The 23,498-nt window shown below is 36.3% G+C and overlaps 2 protein-coding genes across 2 annotated transcripts; both read left to right on the top strand.

The window, feature by feature from the left end:
• Positions 1 to 1,236: 1,236 nt before the first annotated feature.
• On the top strand, positions 1,237 to 9,247 carry LOC147842403 (rho-associated protein kinase 2-like). The gene is made up of 5 exons (XM_087268108.1): positions 1,237 to 1,398; positions 3,099 to 3,244; positions 3,332 to 3,470; positions 5,918 to 6,009; positions 7,599 to 9,247. Exons 2-4 carry the CDS (start codon positions 3,163 to 3,165, stop codon positions 6,003 to 6,005), a joined length of 309 nt encoding a protein of 102 aa, XP_087124234.1. The 5' UTR covers positions 1,237 to 1,398; positions 3,099 to 3,162; the 3' UTR covers positions 6,006 to 6,009; positions 7,599 to 9,247.
• A 1,972-nt stretch (positions 9,248 to 11,219) lies between these two features.
• On the top strand, positions 11,220 to 23,328 carry LOC101882911 (rho-associated protein kinase 2-like). The gene is made up of 5 exons (XM_087268099.1): positions 11,220 to 11,687; positions 15,658 to 15,925; positions 17,811 to 17,949; positions 20,407 to 20,498; positions 22,073 to 23,328. Exons 1-4 carry the CDS (start codon positions 11,664 to 11,666, stop codon positions 20,492 to 20,494), a joined length of 519 nt encoding a protein of 172 aa, XP_087124225.1. The 5' UTR covers positions 11,220 to 11,663; the 3' UTR covers positions 20,495 to 20,498; positions 22,073 to 23,328.
• The last annotated feature ends 170 nt before the right edge of the window (positions 23,329 to 23,498 follow it).

Here is a 23,498-nt window from a genome sequence, read left to right as displayed (position 1 = left end):
TGGTCAATGTCATTTACTGTTAAGACACACCCTGTTGAAAAATGTAATTATTTGAAACCCATGACCTATTTTTGAACAAAATTAATTTATTTTTGGGGTTCCACTGTGATCCTAAAATAGAGCTTAATGTGAAATTCTACTTTGACATGTAATTTGGCATAATATATTCAGAATTACCCATTAAACGCAGCCTTGGTACAATAATTTGTACTTTTAAAAAAACCCTGGTTTGGGATTAGGCATGGGCCGGTAAAAGATTAAAAATAATAATGTTAAATTACTAAAACTACTAGTAATTCACTTAAATAGCATGAAATAGTATAAATAGTCAAATGTAAACCTGACTGAGAAAATAGTCTTGACTGGCTGTTTTTGAACACTTGAATTTCACAGGATGCACCAGCCCATATTGTAGTCAGTTAGTTATGTACTCATGTAAATAAGGACGACAAAAACTACAGACCTGTTCATTAGACCTTGAAGCCTAATATTTCTGCTGCTGTAATGTTGATGTTAACTAACCAAAATAAAGAAAGTTAAACTTGATTTTAAGTATAACATCATTTAAATAACTTGTTGCTAGCTGTATTTTTATTAGTGCTGTCAAATGCTTAATCACATGAAAATTAAGTTTGTATTTACATAATATATTTTCGTGGAGTGTATATATTTGAGAAACTCTATATCTTCATATGAAATATTTATATCTACATCAAATTATAAATAAATAAATAAATAAATATAAAAATGATGTACATGTTATGAAGATGCAAATTTTAATTTTGGGTTTGATTAATTATGATTAATTGCTTGACACAACTGTTTTTGTGTATGTATATGTTCATACTTAAAATGTCATTTAATATTCCATTTATAATTTTTTAATATTTTAACTTTATTATTTACATTCTGTAATTGATCGCATTAAAAGTTCTTTAATAACAGTATTTAAATTATGAAATAAATATTTAAACGATTAAATAAAGTCTGTGTTTAATATCACATTACTTATTATTTAATTTAGCTGGGTTGCTGCAATTGAAATGAAGTATTGTTAAATTTCACTGCTATTGATTACTGAAATATATTGTGACTTCTCTGTTCACCACTCTATCTCTCTGTCCACATAGCTGTGCTGTGCTTTCCAACATGAAAAGTACCTTTATTTGGGGATGGAGTTCATGCCAGGTGGAGATCTGGGGAATCTGACCAGCAACTATGACATCCCAGAGGAATGGGCTCAATTCTATACGGCAGAAGTGGTGCTGACACTTGACGCCATCCATTCTCTGGGCTTCATCCACAGAGACATCAAACCAGACAACATGCTGCTGGACCGCAATGGACACCTCAAACTTGCAGACTTTGGCACATGCATGAAGATGGACTCGGTGTGTGGTAAGTGCATTTGAAGTGTCTTTTAAGGGGGTGTGATACTAACAAAAATGTTTCTCTCCTTTTTTTGATAATCTCATTGAACAATATTTTGCTTAGTGTGCTTTTGTGCTGATACCTTGGCTAGTTTAGGCCTGACATGGATTAATAGATATGACCACTAGGTGACACCACTACTGCAGGTGACAGCAAGTCTCTTTCTCCTTTTCAAAAATACTAGGCTACTATCTAAATCGGTACTTCGTTTGAGTTCTAAGTTGTGTCTTGACAGTAATAAAATAGAATAGTGGAAGTGAGAATGAAATTCAGGCTACTGCATTGACGTTGTTGTCACTGTCATGTTAACCTTTCGTCATCACGCCTCATAGGATAGTAAATGAATTAATTCCACACTTTATTAATTGATAATTCTGGTACTTTTTGCCTCCTGATTCATTCAATCATTTTCCTTTAGCTTAGTCCCTTTATTCATCAGGGGTTGCCACAGCGGAATGAACTGCCAACTTAGCCAGCATATGTTTTACACAGCGGATGCCCTTCCAGCTGCAACCCAGTACTGGGAAACACCTATACACACTCCTTCAAACATACACTATGGCCAATTTGGTTTATTCAATTCACCTGTAATGCATGTCTTTGGACATGGGGAGAACAAGCAAACTCCACAGAGAAATTCCAACTGGCCCAGCCGGGGCTCGAACCAGCGACCTTGTTACTGGCGACAGTGCTAACCACTGAGCCACAGTGTTGCCCCTGCATCCTAATTTCTTCTACTAATTCGGATGTAAAAGGTCACATGCTGTTTTTCACAAACTTAATATTAGAGAAGTGTGGAGTTTAGAATTTATTCTGTTTTTATAAGTGATTCAATGAACATTTATTCAAACAATTTATTCAAAATGGCTGATTCATTTAGAAACGAAGCAATTAGTGACTGTCTTTGTTGATGATTTATTTAAAACAGATTGAAGTGCAAAACACACACACACACACACACACACACACACACACACACACACACACACACACACACACACACACACACACAAACTCTTCTCCTAAGATGCACATTTTCTGCTTCAGCTTTGTTTGGTATTTTCTGTTGATCTGTTGAACAGAACTCGCATTATTGTGTTTTAATGGATGTTCAGGAAAGCCTGCTTGTGTTAACTTGCTTGTATTATTTCACAAAACCTTACACATTTTATAAACAAAACCCCATAAAGGGATATTTTAACCCACCTATTTGTCATTGGGACTGCTTTCCAATAGTTTTAATTGCTTTTGGACTCTCAGGACGTGATTTTGTTTGTTTTTCTCAATTGAATGAAGCTCTCTGTAATGCCAGCCCACAATACAATTACAATTTTATTGAAAACGATAAATATCATACACTAGTAGTTGGTGTGTTTAGATGTACTATACATGGCCGAGAATGAGAGAGTTTCTTTAAGATTTTGTAGTGTAGAGATTTACAATTATCACCTCACACATTGCAGCATCATTAACGTACGTTACAGAAAGCCTCCATTCGGTTATGACAGATGTTAGTGCTGCCATCTTGTGGCTAGATTATACAATGCAGTCCTTGAATTGAATGAATATGAATTGTGTAAATAATTTAAATTTTAAACATACTTGTATTTCAGCTACATTAACTCAGCCAGTAATGTTTATATCCATGTGTCTACATGTGTGTTTAGACTGGTATGGTACGCTGTGAACACTGCTGTTGGGACACCTGATTACATTTCTCCAGAGGTTTTAATGTCTCAAGGAGGGACTGGTTATTACGGTCGTGAGTGTGACTGGTGGTCTGTTGGTGTTTTCATTTATGAGCTTCTAGTGGGTGAGAAGTGTCAGCTTCATATGCATCTCTTGAAATTTTATTTCAGTGTTCTCATAATCAAATGTTTTCTTCTGTCGATCTGGGCAGGCGACACTCCAGTTCATTCCGAGTCTCTGGTGGGCACATATGGAAAGATCATGGATCACAAGAACATCTTAACTTTCCCAGATGATATTGAAATGTCAAAGGATGGCAAAGACCTCATCTGTGCCTTTCTGAGTAGCAAGTGAGACTGAGAAAATGAAAGTTTGATTTGAGTTTTTTTTTTTTTTCTTGTAAAATTCAGACTCTTACTCGCTTAATATCCCCTTACTTGTTTGTTTTTAGAGGTTGGCTGGTAACATTAATTTTTTTATTAATTTGAATTTAACTTTACTGTAAAAAAGAGCTAATATTCAGGACAATTTATTACACACATGATGAGATTTCTTTTGTAGTTTGGAGTTTATAACCTGGGTTTGACATTACCTTTTTTGATCACCAGCCACAGTGGCTAGGAGTTTTCCAACATTACTAGCCACTCGCCATTTTCACTAGCCACAATTATAATGTTGGAAAAATATATTTTATATTCATAAATTTGAATTTGACATGCTAACTTTACTTAATTTATACTTTGTGTCCACATGCCTCCTTGTTCATTTAATATTTTTGTGTGTTGTTTATGACCTTGCTCAATGAGCATGAGTACATGGGATGTGATTTTTATAGTGTCACTATGCAATTAATTTAGTTTTATTTTTATAAATAGTTTATTTCACATGAGTTTCCAGGGCTCGACACTAAGGATTTGCAAAGTTTTTCTCTGACTGCACCGAACTAATTATTACTTAGAAACACATTTTAAATAATGTGTAAAGCAAACAAAATATAGCTATACATACACTTTTTATACACAGTTGACACTTAAAAACAATACTCTCATGTATTCTCAAAGTGGCTAGTGGGAGTGGCTGTCTAACCCGCCACAGCTGAAATCTACCCGCATTTGTTAATGTGTTAATGTCAAGCCCTGTTTATAACGTATTTAATATAATCACAGGGTAGCTTAGATTTGTTATCGTTGTTATCATATGACATTTTCCCTATTTTTCCCTATCGATGTACTTTTTTCCAAAATGACAATCTCAGGGAATATTTCATAAACACCAAATCATATATTTTTTTAATTTAATTAAAGGAGAACATACAAGTCTATATTAATTTGATGCTTTTAAAAGCTCTTCATACAATAAGTCTTTCATAAAACTTTAATGTCCTACTGCTTTTACTAGACACACTAGCTTAATAAAACCTTACTTGTTTGTTTTTAGAGGTCGGCTGGTAGTGAAATTAATTTATTATTTTTTCTATTTGAAATTAGCTTCACTGTAAAAAAAAAAGTACACTTTCTTGACAATTTTTTACACATTTTGATCAGATTTCTTCTGTAGTTTATAACATATATAATGTAAACACAGAGTACCTAAGATTTGTTATTACTGAAAACAGTAAAGTTTTCTTGCCATAAATTACCAGGCACAGAAAAAAAGGAGATTAATTTAGCAGCTTCAGTGAGAAAAAGTAGCAGTTTTTGCTTAGTTTATTCTCAGCTAATGTGATGGAAAAACATATTTTGTCTCTGTAGCCAGAATATGATGATCCATTTCCCCAAACACAAATGTTGGCTATAAAAAAATGAATAATCTTTATTAAACCGTTGAATCAATGATTTTTTTTCTCATAATTTTGCAGCCCTGTATAATTGACACACAGTTTTGCACAACCCAGTGTTGTTGTTGACACTTTGTAGTGTTCTGATTGATTGAATTAGTAAATTCTGTGTATATTTGACAAAATACAACAATGTTAATATAATCTAAGCCTGATTACTACACATACCTAAAATACAAATAAATAGTTTTATCAGTGAAAAAAAAAAAGTTTTATCAGTGTTTATGAAATGTTCCCTATTTTTTTTAAAGGTTTAGGGTCAATAAGATTTTTTTTCTTTAATGGTTTTAGAAAAATTCTAAAAATAAACATATAATTCTGAATAGTAATAATAATAATAATAATCACAAGAAATATTTCTTAAGTACCAAATCGCCAAAAAACTTACTAAGCCATATCAACATTTTAATTGAATTAAATTAGATAAAATGTAAAGACAACATACAAGATGATCTTTATTTATGTTATGCCTTTAAAAGCTCTATATAAATAAAGTCCCTAATAAAACATACATTTCATCTCCTACTGCTTTTACTATATCAGCTTCATGGACGTTCACCCTCCAGCCTGACAACTTCCATCTGAATTCCTCTTTTCTCCTTCCCTCTTTCTCCTCTCTCACATGCCCACATACAAGCATTCCTGATCAAACATACAGAGAGGGGCTTAATGTTTTCTCTCAATGTTTTCATGTAAACACACACACACACACACACACACACACACTCCTCCCTTTGCATTCAGGCTGTTGGAATGTCCCACACGTGGTAGTCCAAACTGCTGCACCGCCTCAATGCAGATGAAGTAAAAGGAAGGGGGAGTGAACGGTCCTTATTTTTGGATGTCTCTCTGACTGCTCCACTCCTCCATGCTGTGCTGTTGGATGTTCTTGGTTTATGGTCATTTAACAGATTAGCGCTTCTCTGTTTGTTTTGCTGACCAGTGTTGTGCTATGTTCAGGGAGGTGAGGCTTGGCCGGACTGGAGTGGATGAAATAAAATGTCACCCCTTCTTCAAGAACAATCAGTGGACCTTCGACACCATATGAGACAGTAAGTCAGTGAGAGCTTGACTTTTTTTTTTGTCGCTGCCTTTAGTTGTGGTGAAATGAGATGCATCATGTTGTTTATCTGTTTGTGCAGTCAGTACCTTTTATTTCTGAATCGTCTGGCATCGTACTTGAAGCCAAGTCATTTAGCCGAAGGCATAGTTGTCCTAGAACGAGTAGTTTGCTGATCAAATTCCACATTTTGATGAGGCAAAACACATCTTGGATGTTTTAATTACTATTTTAGGTGAAAAACAAAATAATGAGATTTGTGTAAAATCTAAAGTTAACCAAGTCCAGCCCGCCATCTTGTCCTGCCTCTCAGTTCTCTTAAGCCTTGGGCCGGCTCTGTGAAGTGGCCTCTTTTGGGCTCATCATTAAAGACCGGACGAGCTGCAACATTTCGTTCTCCCAGGTTCTGGGAGTAGATGAGCATGTCACATGTGTAGACTTTGACCAACTTGGGAAGTCACTCACAAGACCTCAGCTTATGGGACATTACCATTAAAATGAAACGTTTCCAGCAGAATATGATGCTTTGAAAAAAAAAACTCCATCAGCACTGGTAACTATGAAAAACACGACTGAGCACTTATAGTATACTCAACACTTTACACTGACATTTGAAGGATCACCTGACATTAAAGACTGAAGTAAGAACGCAGAAAAAACATCTGATTTTAGCACAGAAGAGGTTTTCTTTTCCTAAATTAAAGCAAAACTTCATAATATTGTGTTAATGAATTAATTAGTGTGTGTTGCACTGCTGGAGTGAAGGTTAACCAGTCCACACAGTTCATGCAGCTATAATCTTTATTATCTTTTACTAAGAAACTATGTACAATATTTACACGTTGGCTCCAGGTCTCTTGGATGAAGATCTCTCAGCGACGTGGTCTCTTCTGGTCGCCACGCGTTTCTGGTGGAGATGGGGAGCGGGACCACCTTTATGAACCAAAATCGTTCTTTGTACCAGGCTGTAAACACCTTCTTTTCTGCTGTAAAGTTGGCCATTTTAACAGTGGGCTCAATAGAAATTTGCTCCATATGGAGCCAGGACTGCCAGAATTTCATTGAACTGCATTTTCAGTTACTTCTGTATTTGCTTCATGACGGAGAGCGGGAGGTTGCCGTTGTTTGGGCACAAGCTGTAATATTTACTTTTCTGATCTGGAAAGATTCTCATTTGCAAAGGTTTTTGTTTGCTTCCTGGACATCCCCAGCACAAATAATTAAATGATGAGTGGGGTGTTTTAAGCTGAAATGACACACACATTTTGGGGCAGCTAATATTTTTTATCATGCTTGTAACATAACCCTTTATAACTGCAATGAAATGAAAGTAGTGTAAATTTTTCTTCTGAATTAAAAGTAAAACTATCAGAAAGTAACAAACAAATGTAGGACAGGTACTTTTTTATTCCTTTCAGTTGTTACTGGATGGCGGGAAAGCTTGAAAGCAAATTTCCAGTCCATTTTAGATAAAATAACCTGAATTATTAAAGACAGCCAGAGAGATGACTTTCATTTTCATGGCATAAATGAATGTAACTCAGCCTCTTGACTTTTCAACTCTTGTTTATTTCTCAATAGCAAAAAAATGCCAAAAACAGACACCCAAAACCCTACGCATGCTGCGCGACACAGGGGCGTGAACCTGCAGGACCCAGACGCACAGTCCACTCGAAGCTGCTGTGGGAACTAAAGGCCTGTCAACACTCCATCATGGGAGACCACGACACCTTCTCCTCCCTAAAATCCCACCCTTCACCCTTTCACCTCCCAAGACGGATAAGGAAAGAGAAAGAAAGAGAAAGGAATACCAGGAAGAGCTCGAGGAAAACGCCTCACTCGTGCCACAAAGAGATTTTTCAAGGAAGACTTCTGGTGGACGGGGCTGAAAGCGAACGGACGATGGACTCTGTCATGTCTGGCAGTAAATATGGATTCTGTATTACTTTCAAGTCAACAAGAATTTCTACCTCAGTTCATCCTCATTATGCAAGCACCATGTAGAGATAAAGGATTGGAAAAGAGATAAAGGAACACAGAATGGACTAAAGAGTTATTATTAACCAACAAACCTTCCCATTCTCAGCCCCTGGAAGGGTCCGTAATGCCCCTTTTAACATTCAGAAGTCTTTAAGCGAAATCTACACTGAGTATCCATATGGTCTGGGCTCTCCCATTTAATCTCAACTCTAACACTGGAAGAAAGTCAGCACCTTAAACTTAAACTAACCCTTCAGTTATTCATCTTTGAGCCACATCTACTAAATTTATAACACAAAGGAACACCGAAGCAGAACTTCATATGTTTTATTTCAGCTTTATTTATTTTTAAACCTTTGTTTGAACTGGTCTCCCTTTGCGCAGCTCGTCATTCATCTATGACCCATAAAGTATTATAGAAAGTCAATGTTGTCTTCCCTATCCCATTTCCTTCTCCCCACAGCATTGACCTCAAAGTTCAGTGTTGATGTTCACAAAACAAGAGCGAGCTCTACGATGCCTTCTTAATCTTCTTTTAGCTTTGTGTAAACTACTGTTTGAGAGTCAACAAATTATTACATATATTTGCACCAATCAGACTGATCCAAAATCATTTTGCTTCATGATTAATTGCAAAATATCATTACACATTTAGTTGTCTGGATGCGGAAGTCACACAACACCAGTCTCAATATGTGTTATTAAAAAGCAACAAAAAATATTCAAGCACCCACTAATCAACAAAGTGAATGATTGAGCACTGGGATGGCAAATATTGTGGGAATGCAGATTTTTGCCCACAAAGCCCCTGAAAAAGTGGAAAAAAACAGAAGTGCCTACTCCGTTTTTTCCGTGTTCTTTGTTTTGGGCTTGATTGAGGTCGGCTGACCATCTTAAAAGTAGCGGTTTTGAGACGATCCCGAGGTATACGGGCAATAAGCTGTGAGAATAACTTGCGGAGCGTGCTAGTAAACAGAGGAGTCGTTTCAGTCTTGTTTTATGAATGCTGTTTGTTGATGTGTATTAAAAAGAATTTTATTTCAGATTGATTTTAGTCAGTAATTTAATGGGTTACCAATACATTTATATGGTCATTTAGGGAATGAATTAGGTATCATGATAAGGTGTCACACAGCTAGAAGTCATTTGTCATGTGTCTTCAGGTCCACCTTTTTTGTGGAATAAGATCTGATCTCGTTAACACCTCTGTCAATTTTAAATAAAGCTGTGCTGTTCTGCTATGAATGAAACGTGGCTTTGGTTTCTGTGACTTTTTCAATAGCCTAGATCTAAACCACAGACTACTGTCATTTATGAGACAACAGCATTGTTCACCTCCACCCGCGTGAAGTAATATTTACCTCTGAAAACACAAGCCATAACCACACCAAACTAAATGCAAGTTGCAAACAGCAATTCACAGGGTTTACTTCACATTGGGGTTCGTGTTTAAAACACTTTCAGACATTTAAACAAAAATAAATGTCAATTAATATTTAGCAATCTTCAATTAATAATAAGCAATATCTGTGATTGTTAGAGATTTGTACAGCACAGAATTTTTTTTAATGACAAATAATTAAAGCAGTTCGGATGTAGTGTTGTTTGAAAGAGGACATCTAATATATAAGAAAAATGATGTATTAATTATTTTATTTATACATTGAACATCATATGAGGTATTAAAGCGCCCCCTAGTGCCGATTTCTTCCAAATTTAACAACAATTAATATTTTAACTACTGTGATGGTTAGGATTGGGGTGGGGGTAGGCATTACAAAATGCAATGTATTGGGTAATTTAATAGATAGCATAAATAATACTCGGTACAACTACAGTGCTGTGACGGTTGGGTTTAGGGTTGAGGTGGGTGTAGATGTTAATAAAATACAATAAATGGGAAATTTAATAAATAATACAAATAATTCTTGTTAACTTTCAGCCATATCCAATCTAGCAACAACAACCCTTTAGGGCATGAGGTGTCCAAACAAACCCAGTCCAAGAGGACCACCTATGTAAGCCTACACCTGTCTAGAGTGGACACCTTAAACCCTAATAACGCTCTGGTAAGCCTAATAACGCTTTAATTAGTCGGTTTAAGTGTGTTAACGTAGGATAGGAGCTAAAATTCCATCTTTCGGATGAGACGTTAAACCGAGGTCCCGACTCTCTGTGGTCGTTAAAAATTCCAGGATGTCCTTCGAAAAGAGTAGGGGTTCAAGCCCGGCATCCTGGCCAAATCTGCCCACTGGCCTCTGTCAATCATGGCCTCCTAACCATCTCCATATTCAATTGGCTTCATCACTGTCTCCTCTCCACCAATCAGCTGGTGTGCGGTCTGGTGCAAAATGGCTGCCGTCGCATCATCCAGGGGGATGCTGCACACTGGTGGTGGATGAGGACATCCCCCCCATTGTGTAAAGCGCTTTGAGTGCCCAGAATAGCGCTATATAAATGTAAGGAATTATTATTATTATTATTATTAAAATAAGCCGGACCGAGAAAATCTTTTAGGTAATTTATTCCTCTAAGTTATTAACATGGTCCCACTGGTGCATTTGTTCCTTACACATACAAAACCTTTTTGAAGTTCTCCCATGCAGGCAATTGTGCTAAGACTGTGATCTATTCCCTGCAACATCAGGCCACAATCAGGTGTCCACAATCAGGTGGTTTGTCTTGGTCTGGCATCTCAGCTGAGACCTGTCCACTATGGGTGACCCTGCCAGTACTTGTGAAGTACCAGTGGTGAAGCTCTCAGCATCACTGATGCACAGAAGCCCTCACAGCACGTCAAGCTGCAAACCATGTGAGGGACCCTAACCTAACCTACCCTATACTAACCTATCACTGACCGACCAACACTCAGAGGAGTCCAGCAACTGACCAGCAACACTAAGAGACCGCTCAGAAAACCCTGCAAAGCGCATGTCAAAAACACAGAAAACTTTCCAAAACAACCTGACAACCAGAACCCAAGAGCCACATCAGCAACCATCAAAACATTCAGCAGAGTGATAAAAACTTTGAATGAAAAGAAAACTTAATGTAAAGACTTACTCTATAACTATATACAGTATGTACATACGTGCCCTTGATCTTTCATGGGACACTATGATGGCTCAGTGTCTGGGCTTCTTTCTTCGGGGTTCCTCCTCGGGTAGTGGCTCTCCACTGATGTCCACGTGGATTTGAGGAGCGCTGCTGCTTCCGCTGGACCTGCTCTCCGTGATCAAGACTCGTCCATCAGGCAGCTCGGTCTCCAGCAGCGTAGGCCGGTGGAGCTTCTCCCACAGCCGTTGCTTGATCCCCAGGCCTCGCTTGAAGCGGTAGCGGCTGCAGCCGGTCTCCACGACGGAGCGAAAGATGTGCTGATAGTCCTGCACGCTTCTGCCGTGGATGGAGAGCTGCTGCTCCGGCTGACACTCGTTCACTGAGGAAGACACTGATGCTGCTGCTGCTGCTGCGGGACGGAGGACAGGGAGGGCCGCCGCGTTCATCAGGTGTCGCTTCTTCAGCGCTGGGTCAGAGATGCAGCTGTAGGTGTGATCTGACCTTACCGCCGCTGCGAGCTGCTCAACGGTAGAGACGCCCTGTAGCCAGAAGTGACTCGTGTGTGCGGGGAGAGCCCTGGTTCTTCTTGAGCGACGCTGCTCCATCAAGATGACCCAAGAACAACTTTCCAAAGTAGAGAAACTGATCAAACTTTTCAAAAGTTGTCGAGAGTTTGTTGCGAGACGATCGGGTCAGAACCAGCTGTGTATATTAAAGATCACCTCAAGTTGCTGTAGTGACAGAATGACGAGCCTCATTTAAATGTAAACAATATTTAATATCAGCAGTGAATTAATGAAATCAGCACGAACTCTGTGCTTTTATAATTGAGTTTTTATTAAATGCAGTAGCTAAATTTCTAAATTATGATTATTCAATAAAATGCTGGTCTTATATTAATAAAAAATCAAAAATAAGCATAAATGGGCGTTTTTTATAGGACGAATGTTGACCACTGAAAATCGTCACAGGTTTCAGAAATCTGGTCATGTTAGTGAATATTACCATTGATTTTTGTTTGCTTTTGGGATGGTTTGCGTTTCATTAAAAAAAAAAAAAACACTGAACTAATATTCTCGATTCTATATTTACTTCATAATTAACTAGGCCTATATCAGACCAACCGGGACTTTAGCAATGACATTGTTCTTTTGATGCTTTGTATACTTAAATTTTCATAATTTTCCTGCACTGACTGGGTGATTTAATATTTTTATAGTATTATTAAAATTATTAATCATAATAATGCTATAAGCAATACAATAAACCAAAATACATTCCAAAAAAAAATAAAAATCAAAAATCAAAAATATAAACCAGTATCAGATACAACGACAACCAGCATTAATAAGATTAAAAAAGCTAAATATACAACAGTTTATTTTGATTAGCTATTAGCTTATTAGGTCAGGGAAGTGCTAATCATTCATTCTGAGTGAAGGTTTTTATTTATTATTATTAAAATAGCTTTAAGAAACTTAAAACAACCATGCCAAATAAAAAATATGTAAATATGCGTGACCTAAAACATATTGGTTTATTTGACTATGGCAATTTTATTTATTTACATTTTATTTAATGGTTTACTTTTAAGCTATCACAAAATATTAACCACTTTCATTGACCAATGTGCTCTCCAACAAATAAACAGAAAGGGAAACAGAAACTAAATAGTAAAAAATGTATTTGAAAACATAAAAGTCTATAATCTAGACCAAAAGATATTGTTGTACAGAGCTCGTCTTATTGACTGTGGTAAGGCTCATTTATACACATATATACTGTGTATAGAGGAAATTAGGATGCAATATTTCAAGTTTATTTAAAAAGCTGTGCATATCTTCAACATTAAATGAATATGAAATAAACTTTTTATAATAAAAACTGACTCCAGGATCATATCAATGTTTGAACTGTAGTTTACAGATTTGTATTTAAAATTGAATGGCAAAGCCACAAAACGAATAAAATAAACAAAAAGTGTGATGTGACAAATCTGATTAACAAACTAAAAATATATCATTAAAATAACAGAGAGGGAAAATTACAAACACAGGAAAAAAATTTATGTTTTTTACTTCCCAGTCCCAGACGTTCCTGAAATGTCATAATCACATGTCCAAGTGTTTCTTTACAACAGTATGAAAATCGCCCCTGGTGGTGATGTGATCAGGACTGTAGCTGGAGAGGCAGGAAGTCAGGCCCGGCGCTACGGGGGGGGCAAAGGGAGGCATTGCCCCCTCAGAAAGAGTTTGTGCCCCAATGTGCCAACAATCCCAATTTTCATAAGGGATTGTTTACTCAAAATTCTTTCTGTCATTAACTATTAACACTCCCGTCGTTCCAACCGTCAGAACACACATCTAAATATTTTAAAATATATGACATAGCAATTGAATTATGAAAATTGGTGAGATTAAAGCTAGTCCTATAGTCCAGAGATCCGGTCCCCGCGTCAGGTCTGGTGCGCCCGTAAATAGCCTTTAAAACGCGCACACGGCGATGGAGGCGCACTCAACTCACAAGGGAGAAAATGGGTGACATGATAGGAGCAGCTTAATTCATTACATGTTTTGGTTAACTAATTATTTAAACACAACTCTCTTGAGCTCTAAAAGGGAAAAAAACACATAAGAAATTTGCTGTTAAATTAATTTTAGCAGAGACGCAACTGCCAGTCATTTATTAGTTATTCGGGAAGATGTAGCCTAATAAAAATGTTTTAATAAAAATAAATAGTTTACTGCACAGTCCCACAGTAGGTTACAATATAAATAATATTTTAAATGTATTTATTAATATTATTATTAATATTATTGCGATTAAGCTAAAATTGACAAAACGCAGAACCCTTTGAAAGTTTGCTTTCATTTAGCTAAAAAGCGCACTTTTACAGTTGTGTAGAGAAACGTTCCATTATGCAGCAGCAGTCAAGGTATAACACATAATAAATGCCTTTTGGGTTTAAAGATAATCGGCCTGCGAAGTCAAGTTTGCAGTGTTATAAATGGAATAGGTATAGTGCTTAAGTGGATTTACCGCGGATAAACCGAGAAACCTCGTGCGCTGCAGGTAGGCAGAATGATAATCTTTTGAAAATATGTAATTTAGGCTGTACTGCTATCTATTGTGTATATTTACAACAAATTCAGCAAAATCATTTTGTTAGAATAGTTTCAATTAGCATGTTGTACTGACCGCTGTATCATTGGAGTAAGCCAGATTTCCACAAATAGGCTATTGCATTTTATAGGAAATTAAATAATTTAAAAGCAAGATATTTTCTGAGAAATATTTCAGGTTGTACTCATTATGGGTATTGTATAAGCTATAGTATTATAAAATGCTAGTTTAAGTAATTAAATGTGAAATAAGTGATCAAATCAAGCTTGGAGGATGGTGACAAAGTATTAACGTTGTAAATGAAAATTAATTTAAAAAATGTCTGATTTTGGTCAGCAGAGGGCACTAAACTCTGGTCAATGTCATTTACTGTTAAGACACACCCTGTTGAAAAATTTAATTATTTGAAACCCATGACCTATTTTTGAACAAAATTAATTTATTTTTGGGGTTCCACTGTGATCCTAAAATAGAGCTTAATGTGAAATTCTACTTTGACATTTAATTTGGCATAATATATTCAGTATTACCCATTAAACGCAGCCTTGGTACAATAATTTGTACTTTTAAAAAAACCCTGGTTTGGGATTAGGCATGGGCCGGTAAAAGATTAAAAATAATAATGTTAAATTACTAAAACTACTAGTAATTCACTTAAATAGCATAAAATAGTATAAATAGTCAAATGTAAACCTGACTGAGAAAATAGTCTTGACTGGCTGTTTTTGAACACTTGAATTTCACAGGATGCACCAGCCCATATTGTAGTCAGTTAGTTATGTACTCATGTAAATAAGGACGACAAAAACTACAGACCTGTTCATTAGACCTTGAAGCCTAATATTTCTGCTGCTGTAATGTTGATGTTAACTAACCAAAATAAAGAAAGTTAAACTTGATTTTAAGTATAACATCATTTAAATAACTTGTTGCTAGCTGTATTTTTATTAGTGCTGTCAAATGCTTAATCACATGAAAATTAAGTTTGTATTTACATAATACATTTTCGTGGAGTGTATATATTTGAGAAACTCTATATCTTCATATGAAATATTTATATCTACATCAAATTATAAATAAATAAATAAATATAAAAATGATGTACATGTTATGAAGATGCAAATTTTAATTTTGGGTTTGATTAATTATGATTAATTGCTTGACACAACTGTTTTTGTGTATGTATATGTTCATACTTAAAATGTCATTTAATATTCCATTTATAATTTTTTTTATATTTTAACTTTATTATTTACATTATGTAATTGATCGCATTAAAAGTTCTTTAATAACAGTATTTAAATTATGAAATAAATATTTAAACGATTAAATAAAGTCTGTGTTTAATATCACATTACTTATTATTTAATTTAGCTGGGTTGCTGCAATTGAAATGAAGTATTGTTAAATTTCACTGCTATTGATTACTGAAATATATTGTGACTTCTCTGTTCACCACTCTATCTCTCTGTCCACATAGCTGTGCTGTGCTTTCCAACATGAAAAGTACCTTTATTTGGGGATGGAGTTCATGCCAGGTGGAGATCTGGTGAATCTGACCAGCAACTATGACATCCCAGAGGAATGGGCTCAATTCTATACGGCAGAAGTGGTGCTGACACTTGACGCCATCCATTCTCTGGGCTTCATCCACAGAGACATCAAACCAGACAACATGCTGCTGGACCGCAATGGACACCTCAAACTTGCAGACTTTGGCACATGCATGAAGATGGACTCGGTGTGTGGTAAGTGCATTTGAAGTGTCTTTTAAGGGGGTGTGATACTAACAAAAATGTTTCTCTCCTTTTTTTGATAATCTCATTGAACAATATTTTGCTTAGTGTGCTTTTGTGCTGATACCTTGGCTAGTTTAGGCCTGACATGGATTAATAGATATGACCACTAGGTGACACCACTACTGCAGGTGACAGCAAGTCTCTTTCTCCTTTTCAAAAATACTAGGCTACTATCTAAATCGGTACTTCGTTTGAGTTCTAAGTTGTGTCTTGACAGTAATAAAATAGAATAGTGGAAGTGAGAATGAAATTCAGGCTACTGCATTGACGTTGTTGTCACTGTCATGTTAACCTTTCGTCATCACGTCTCATAGGATAGTAAATGAATTAATTCCACACTTTATTAATTGATAATTCTGGTACTTTTTGCCTCCTGATTCATTCAATCATTTTCCTTTGGCTTAGTCCCTTTATTCATCAGGGGTCGCCACAGCGGAATGAACTGCCAACTTAGCCAGCATATGTTTTACACAGCGGATGCCCTTCCAGCTGCAACCCAGTACTGGGAAACACCTATACACACTCCTTCAAACATACACTATGGCCAATTTGGTTTATTCAATTCACCTGTAATGCATGTCTTTGGACATGGGGAGAACAAGCAAACTCCACAGAGAAATTCCAACTGGCCCAGCCGGGGCTCGAACCAGCGACCTTGTTACTGGCGACAGTGCTAACCACTGAGCCACAGTGTTGCCCCTGCATCTTAATTTCTACTACTAATTCGGATGTAAAAGGTCACATGCTGTTTTTCACAAACTTAATATTAGGGAAGTGTGGAGTTTAGAATTTATTCAGTTTTTATAAGTGATTCAATGAACATTTATTCAAACAATTTATTCAAAATGGCTGATTCATTTAGAAACGAAGCAATTAGTGACTGTCTTTGTTGATGATTTATTTAAAACAGATTGAAGTGCAAAACACACACACACACACACACACAAACTCTTCTCCTAAGATGCACATTTTTTGCTTCAGCTTTGTTTGGTATTTTCTGTTGATCTGTTGAACAGAACTCGCATTATTGTGTTTTAATGGATGTTCAGGAAAGCCTGCTTGTGTTAACTTGCTTGTATTATTTCACAAAACCTTACACATTTTATAAACAAAACCCCATAAAGGGATATTTTAACCCACCTATTTGTCATTGGGACTGCTTTCCAATAGTTTTAAATGCTTTTGGACTCTCAGGACGTGATTTTGTTTGTTTTTCTCAATTGAATGAAGCTCTCTGTAATGCCAGCCCACAATACAATTACAATTTTATTGAAAACGATAAATATCATACACTAGTAGTTGGTGTGTTTAGATGTACTATACATGACCGAGAATGAGAGAGTTTCTTTAAGATTTTGTAGTGTAGAGATTTACAATTATCACCTCACACATTGCAGCATCATTAACGTACGTTACAGAAAGCCTCCATTCGGTTATGACAGATGTTAGTGCTGCCATCTTGTGGCTAGATTATACAATGCAGTCCTTGAATTGAATGAATATAAATTGTGTAAATAATTAAAATTTTAAACATACTTGTATTTCAGCTACATTAACTCAGCCAGTAATGTTTATATCCATGTGTCTACATGTGTGTTTAGACTGGTATGGTACGCTGTGAACACTGCTGTTGGGACACCTGATTACATTTCTCCAGAGGTTTTAATGTCTCAAGGAGGGACTGGTTATTACGGTCGTGAGTGTGACTGGTGGTCTGTTGGTGTTTTCATTTATGAGCTTCTAGTGGGTGAGAAGTGTCAGCTTCATATGCATCTCTTGAAGTTTTATTTCAGTGTTCTCATAATCAAATGTTTTCTTCTGTCGATCTGGGCAGGCGACACTCCAGTTCATTCCGAGTCTCTGGTGGGCACATATGGAAAGATCATGGATCACAAGAACATCTTAACTTTCCCAGATGATATTGAAATGTCAAAGGATGGCAAAGACCTCATCTGTGCCTTTCTGAGTAGCAAGTGAGACTGAGAAAATGAAAGTTTGATTTGAGTTTTTTTTTTTTTCTTGTAAAATTCAGACTCTTACTCGCTTAATATCCCCTTACTTGTTTGTTTTTAGAGGTTGGCTGGTAACATTAATTTTTTTATTAATTTGAATTTAACTTTACTGTAAAAAAGAGCTAATTTTCAGGACAATTTATTACACACATGATGAGATTTCTTTTGTAGTTTGGAGTTTATAACCTGGGTTTGACATTACCTTTTTTGATCACCAGCCACAGTGGCTAGGAGTTTTCCAACATTACTAGCCACTCGCCATTTTCACTAGCCACAATTATAATGTTGGAAAAATATATTTTATATTCATAAATTTGAATTTGACATGCTAACTTTACTTAATTTATACTTTGTGTCCACATGCCTCCTTGTTCATTTAATATTTTTGTGTGTTGTTTATGACCTTGCTCAATGAGCATGAGTACATGGGATGTGATTTTTATAGTGTCACTATGCAATTAATTTAGTTTTATTTTTATAAATAGTTTATTTCACATGAGTTTCCAGGGCTCGACACTAAGGATTTGCAAAGTTTTTCTCTGACTGCACCGAACTAATTATTACTTAGAAACACATTTTAAATAATGTGTAAAGCAAACAAAATATAGCTATACATACACTTTTTATACACAGTTGACACTTAAAAACAATACTCTCATGTATTCTCAAAGTGGCTAGTGGGAGTGGCTGTCTAACCCGCCACAGCTGAAATCTACCCGCATTTGTTAATGTGTTAATGTCAAGCCCTGTTTATAACGTATTTAATATAATCACAGGGTAGCTTAGATTTGTTATCGTTGTTATCATATGACATTTTCCCTATTTTTCCCTATCGATGTACTTTTTTCCAAAATGACAATCTCAGGGAATATTTCATAAACACCAAATCATATATTTTTTAATTTAATTAAAGGAGAACATACAAGTCTATATTAATTTGATGCTTTTAAAAGCTCTTCATACAATAAGTCTTTCATAAAACTTTAATGTCCTACTGCTTTTACTAGACACACTAGCTTAATAAAACCTTACTTGTTTGTTTTTAGAGGTCGGCTGGTAGTGAAATTAATTTATTATTTTTTCAATTTGAAATTAGCTTCACTGTAAAAAAAAAAAAGTAAATTTTCTTGACAATTTTTTACACATTTTGATCAGATTTCTTCTGTAGTTTATAACATATATAATGTAAACACAGAGTACCTAAGATTTGTTATTACTGAAAACAGTCAAGTTTTCTTGCCATAAATTACCAGGCACAGAAAAAAAGGAGATTAATTTAGCAGCTTCAGTGAGAAAAATTAGCAGTTTTTGCTTAGTTTATTCTCAGCTAATGTGATGGAAAAACATATTTTGTCTCTGTAGCCAGAATATGATGATCCATTTCCCCAAACACAAATGTTGGCTATAAAAAAATGAATAATCTTTATTAAACCGTTCAAGGTATTCAATGATTTTTTTTTCTCATAATTTTGCAGCCCTGCATAATTGACACACAGTTTTGTTGGCACAACCCAGTGTTGTTGTTGACACTTTGTAGTGTTCTGATTGATTGAATTAGTAAATTATGTGTATATTTGACAAAATACAACAATGTTAATATAATCTAAGCCTGATTACTACACATACCTAAAATATAAATAAATAGTTTTATCAGTGAAAAAAAAAAGTTTTATCAGTGTTTATGAAATGTTCCCTATTTTTTTTAAAGGTTTAGGGTCAATAAGATTTTTTTTTCTTTAATGGTTTTAGAAAAATTCTAAAAATATACATATAATTCTGAATAGTAATAATAATAATAATAATCACAAGAAATATTTCTTAAGCACCAAATCGCCAAAAAACTTACTAAGCCATATCAACATTTTAATTGAATTAAATTAGATAAAATGTAAAGACAACATACAAGATGATCTTTATTTATGTTATGCCTTTAAAAGCTCTATATAAATAAAGTCCCTAATAAAACATACATTTCATCTCCTACTGCTTTTACTATATCAGCTTCATGGACGTTCACCCTCCAGCCTGACAACTTCCATCTGAATTCCTCTTTTCTCCTTCCCTCTTTCTCCTCTCTCACATGCCCACATACAAGCATTCCTGATCAAACATACAGAGAGGGGCTTAATGTTTTCTCTCAATGTTTTCATGTAAACACACACACACACACACACACAAACACACTCCTCCCTTTGCATTCAGGCTGTTGGAATGTCCCACACGTGGTAGTCCAAACTGCTGCACCGCCTCAATGCAGATGAAGTAAAAGGAAGGGGGAGTGAACGGTCCTTATTTTTGGATGTCTCTCTGACTGCTCCACTCCTCCATGCTGTGCTGTTGGATGTTCTTGGTTTATGGTCATTTAACGGATTAGCGCTTCTCTGTTTGTTTTGCTGACCAGTGTTGTGCTATGTTCAGGGAGGTGAGGCTTGGCCGGACTGGAGTGGATGAAATAAAATGTCACCCCTTCTTCAAGAACGATCAGTGGACCTTCGACACCATATGAGACAGTAAGTCAGTGAGAGCTTGACTTTTTTTTTTGTCGCTGCCTTTAGTTGTGGTGAAATGAGATGCATCATGTTGTTTATCTGTTTGTGCAGTCAGTACCTTTTATTTCTGAATCGTCTGGCATCGTACTTGAAGCCAAGTCATTTAGACGAAGGCATAGTTGTCCTAGAACGAGTAGTTTGCTGATCAAATTCCACATTTTGATGAGGCAAAACACATCTTGGATGTTTTAATTACTATTTTAGGTGAAAAACAAAATAATGAGATTTGTGTAAAATCTAAAGTTAAGCAAGTCCAGCCCGCCATCTTGTCCTGCCTCTCAGTTCTCTTAAGCCTTAATTGGGCTGGCTCTGTGAAGTGGCCTCTTTTGGGCTCATCATTGAAGACCGGACGAGCTGCAACATTTCGTTCTCCCAGGTTCTGGGAGTAGATGAGCATGTCACCGGTGTAGACTTTGACCAACTTGGGAAGTCACTCACAAGACCTCAGCTTATGGGACATTACCATTAAAATGAAACGTTTCCAGCAGAATATGACGCTTTAAAAAAAAAAACTCCATCAGCACTGGTAACTATGAAAAACACGACTGAGCACTAATAGTATACTCAACACTTTACACTGACATTAAAGACTGAAGTAAGAACGCTGAAAAAACATCCGATTTTAGCACAGAAGAGGTTTTCTTTTCCTAAATTAAATCAAAACTTCATAATATTGTGTTAATGAATTAATTAGTGTGTGTTGCACTGCTGGAGTGAAGGTTAACCAGTCCACACAGTTCATGCAGCTATAATCTTTATTATCTTTTACTAAGAAACTATGTACAATATTTACACGTTGGCTCCAGGTCTCTTGGATGAAGATCTCTCAGCGATGTGGTCTCTTCTGGTCGCCGCGCGTCTCTGGTGGAGATGGGGAGCGGGACCACCTTTATGAACCAAAATCGTTCTTTGTACCAGGCTGTAAACACCTTCTTTTCTGCTGTAAAGTTGGCCATTTTAACAGTGGGCTCAATAGAAATTTGCTCCATATGGAGCCAGGACTGACAGAATTTCATTGAACTGCATTTTCAGTTACTTCTGTATTTGCTTCATGACGGAGAGCGGGAGGTTGCCGTTGTTTGGGCACAAGCTGTAATATTTACTTTTCTGATCTGGAAAGATTCTCATTTGCAAAGGTTTTTGTTTGCTTCCTGGACATCCCCAGCACAAATAATTAAATGATGAGTGGGGTGTTTTAAGCTGAAATGACACACACATTTTGGGGCAGCTAATATTTTTTATCATGCTTGTAACATAACCCTTTATAACTGCAATGAAATGAAAGTAGTGTAAATTTTTCTTCTGAATTAAAAGTAAAACTATCAGAAAGTAACAAACAAATGTAGGACAGGTACTTTTTTATTCCTTTCAGTTGTTACTGGATGGCGGGAAAGCTTGAAAGCAAATTTCCAGTCCATTTTAGATAAAATAACCTGAATTATTAAAGACAGCCAGAGAGATGACTTTCATTTTCATGGCATAAATGAATGTAACTCAGCCTCTTGACTTTTCAACTCTTGTTTATTTCTCAATAGCAAAAAAATGCCAAAAACAGACACCCAAAACCCTACGCATGCTGCGCGACACAGGGGCGTGAACCTGCAGGACCCAGACGCACAGTCCACTCGAAGCTGCTGTGGGAACTAAAGGCCTGTCAACACTCCATCATGAGAGACCACGACACCTTCTCCTCCCTAAAATCCCACCCTTCACCCTTTCACCTCCCAAGACGGATAAGGAAAGAGAAAGAAAGAGAAAGGAATACCAGGAAGAGCTCAAGGAAAACGCCTCACTCGTGCCACAAAGAGATTTTTCAAGGAAGACTTCTGGTGGACGGGGCTGAAAGCGAACGGACGATGGACTCTGTCATGTCTAGCAGTAAATATGGATTCTGTATTACTTTCAAGTCAACAAGAATTTCCACCTCAGTTCATCCTCATTATGCAAGCACCATGTAGAGATAAAGGATTGGAAAAGAGATAAAGGAACACAGAATGGACTGAAGAGTTATTATTAACCAACAAACCTTCCCATTCTCAGCCCCTGGAAGGGTCCGTAATGCCCCTTTTAACATTCAGAAGTCTTCAAGCGAAATCTACACTGAGTATCCATATGGTCTGGGCTCTCCCATTTAATCTCAACTCTAACACTGGAAGAAAGTCAGCACCTTAAACTTAAACTAACTCTTCAGTTATTCATCTATGAGCCGCATCTACTAAATTTATAACACAAAGGAACACGGAAGCAGAACTTCATATGTTTTATTTCAGCTTTATTTATTACCTTTGTTTGAACTGGTCTCCCTTTGCGCAAATATTGTGGGAATGCAGATTTTTGCCCACAAAGGCCCTGAAAAAGTGGAAAAAAACAGAAGTGCCTACTCCGTTTTTTCCGTGTTCTTTGTTTTGGGCTTGATTGAGGTCGGCTGACCATCTTAAAAGTAGCGGTTTTGAGACGATCCCGAGGTATACGGGCAATAAGCTGTGAGAATAACTTGCGGAGCGTGCTAGTAAACAGAGGAGTCGTTTCAGTTTTGTTTTATGAATGCTGTTTGTTGATGTGTATTAAAAAGAATTTTATTTCAGATTGATTTTAGTCAGTAATTTAATGGGTTACCAATACATTTATATGGTCATTTAGGGAATGAATTAGGTATCATGATAAGGTGTCACACAGCTAGAAGTCATTTGTCATGTGTCTTCAGGTCCACCTTTTTTGTGGAATAAGATCTGATCTCGTTAACACCTCTGTCAATTTTAAATAAAGCTGTGCTGTTCTGCTATGAATGAAACGTGGCTTTGGTTTCTGTGACTTTTTCAATAGCCTAGATCTAAACCACAGACTACTGTCATTTATGAGACAACAGCATTGTTCACCTCCACCCGCGTGAAGTAATATTTACCTCTGAAAACACAAGCCATAACCACACCAAACTAAATGCAAGTTGCAAACAGCAATTCA

This window comes from Danio rerio, chromosome 9 (genome assembly GCF_052040795.2).
Source record: "Danio rerio strain M-AB ecotype USA chromosome 9, GRCz13ab, whole genome shotgun sequence".
NCBI classification, from domain to species: domain Eukaryota; kingdom Metazoa; phylum Chordata; class Actinopteri; order Cypriniformes; family Danionidae; genus Danio; species Danio rerio.
Note: the sequence above shows the minus strand (reverse complement) of the source record. Positions and strands in the feature narration are given on the sequence as shown.